The sequence below is a fragment of the Neopelma chrysocephalum genome, unplaced genomic scaffold, assembly GCF_003984885.1.
Source record: "Neopelma chrysocephalum unplaced genomic scaffold, ASM398488v2 Primary Assembly neopelma1_79844, whole genome shotgun sequence".
Taxonomy (NCBI): domain Eukaryota; kingdom Metazoa; phylum Chordata; class Aves; order Passeriformes; family Pipridae; genus Neopelma; species Neopelma chrysocephalum.
This window is the reverse complement of record NW_020911290.1, coordinates 1-820: the sequence shown is the minus strand read 5'-3', so window position 1 is coordinate 820 and position 820 is coordinate 1. Positions and strand designations below refer to the sequence as shown.

The window sequence follows — 820 nt, the reverse complement described above, 5'->3', positions numbered from 1 at the left end:
ACGGGCTCATGGGGTTCCCAATGTCCCCCTGATCCACCTGGGTGGGTGCTGACCCCAAACTCATGTGGGTGCTGACCCCATGACCCCCCCAGAACCAGCGGGACCCCCTGGATCTGGAGAAGATCCTTTGGGATGTGGAGCAGGTGTGGGGTCCTCAGTGACCCCCTTGCCCCTCGTGCCCCCCCTGGGTGGGTTCTGACCCCCTTCAGTGGGTGCTGACCCCAATCCCATGTGGGTGCTGACCCCGTGACCCCCCCAGAACCAGCGGGACCCCCCGGCCCTGGAGAAGATCCTTTGGGATGTGGAGCAGAGCCAGGACGGGCTCATGGGGTTCCCAATGTCCCCCTGATCCACCTGGGTGGGTGCTGACCCCAAACTCATGTGGGTGCTGACCCCATGACCCCCCCAGAACCAGCGGGACCCCCTGGATCTGGAGAAGATCCTTTGGGATGTGGAGCAGGTGTGGGGTCCCCAATGACCCCCTGACCCCCCTGGGTGGGTTCTGAGCCCCATGGGTGGGTTCTGACCCCCAATCCTGGGTGCTGACCCCAATCTCGGGTGGGTGCTGACCCCGTGTCCCCCCCCCAGAACCAGCGGGACCCGATGGCGCTGGATAAGATCCTTCGGGACGTGGAGCAGAGCCGGGACGGGCGCGTGGGCTTCCAGGGCTTCTTCTCGCTGGTGGCCGGGCTCACCATCGCCTGCAACGACTACTTCGTGCTGCACATGAAGCAGAAGGGCCGCAAGTGAGGGGGCACCCGGGGGGGATGAGACCCCACCCAGGGGTGCTGAGACCCCTCCCGGGGTGCTGAGACCCCCC

At 66.1% G+C, this 820-nt stretch overlaps 1 protein-coding gene across 1 annotated transcript in view; it reads left to right on the top strand.

Annotated features, from left to right (window-relative positions):
• S100A10 (S100 calcium binding protein A10) overlaps window positions 1-814 on the top strand; it is a 3,260-nt gene extending 2,446 nt beyond the window's left edge. Inside the window, exon 2 of the mRNA XM_027706817.1 lies at window positions 589-814. Coding sequence (XP_027562618.1) covers window positions 589-750 — 162 coding nt within the window. The 3' untranslated portion in view covers window positions 751-814. The remainder of the gene's footprint in view (window positions 1-588) is intronic.
• The last annotated feature ends 6 nt before the right edge of the window (window positions 815-820 follow it).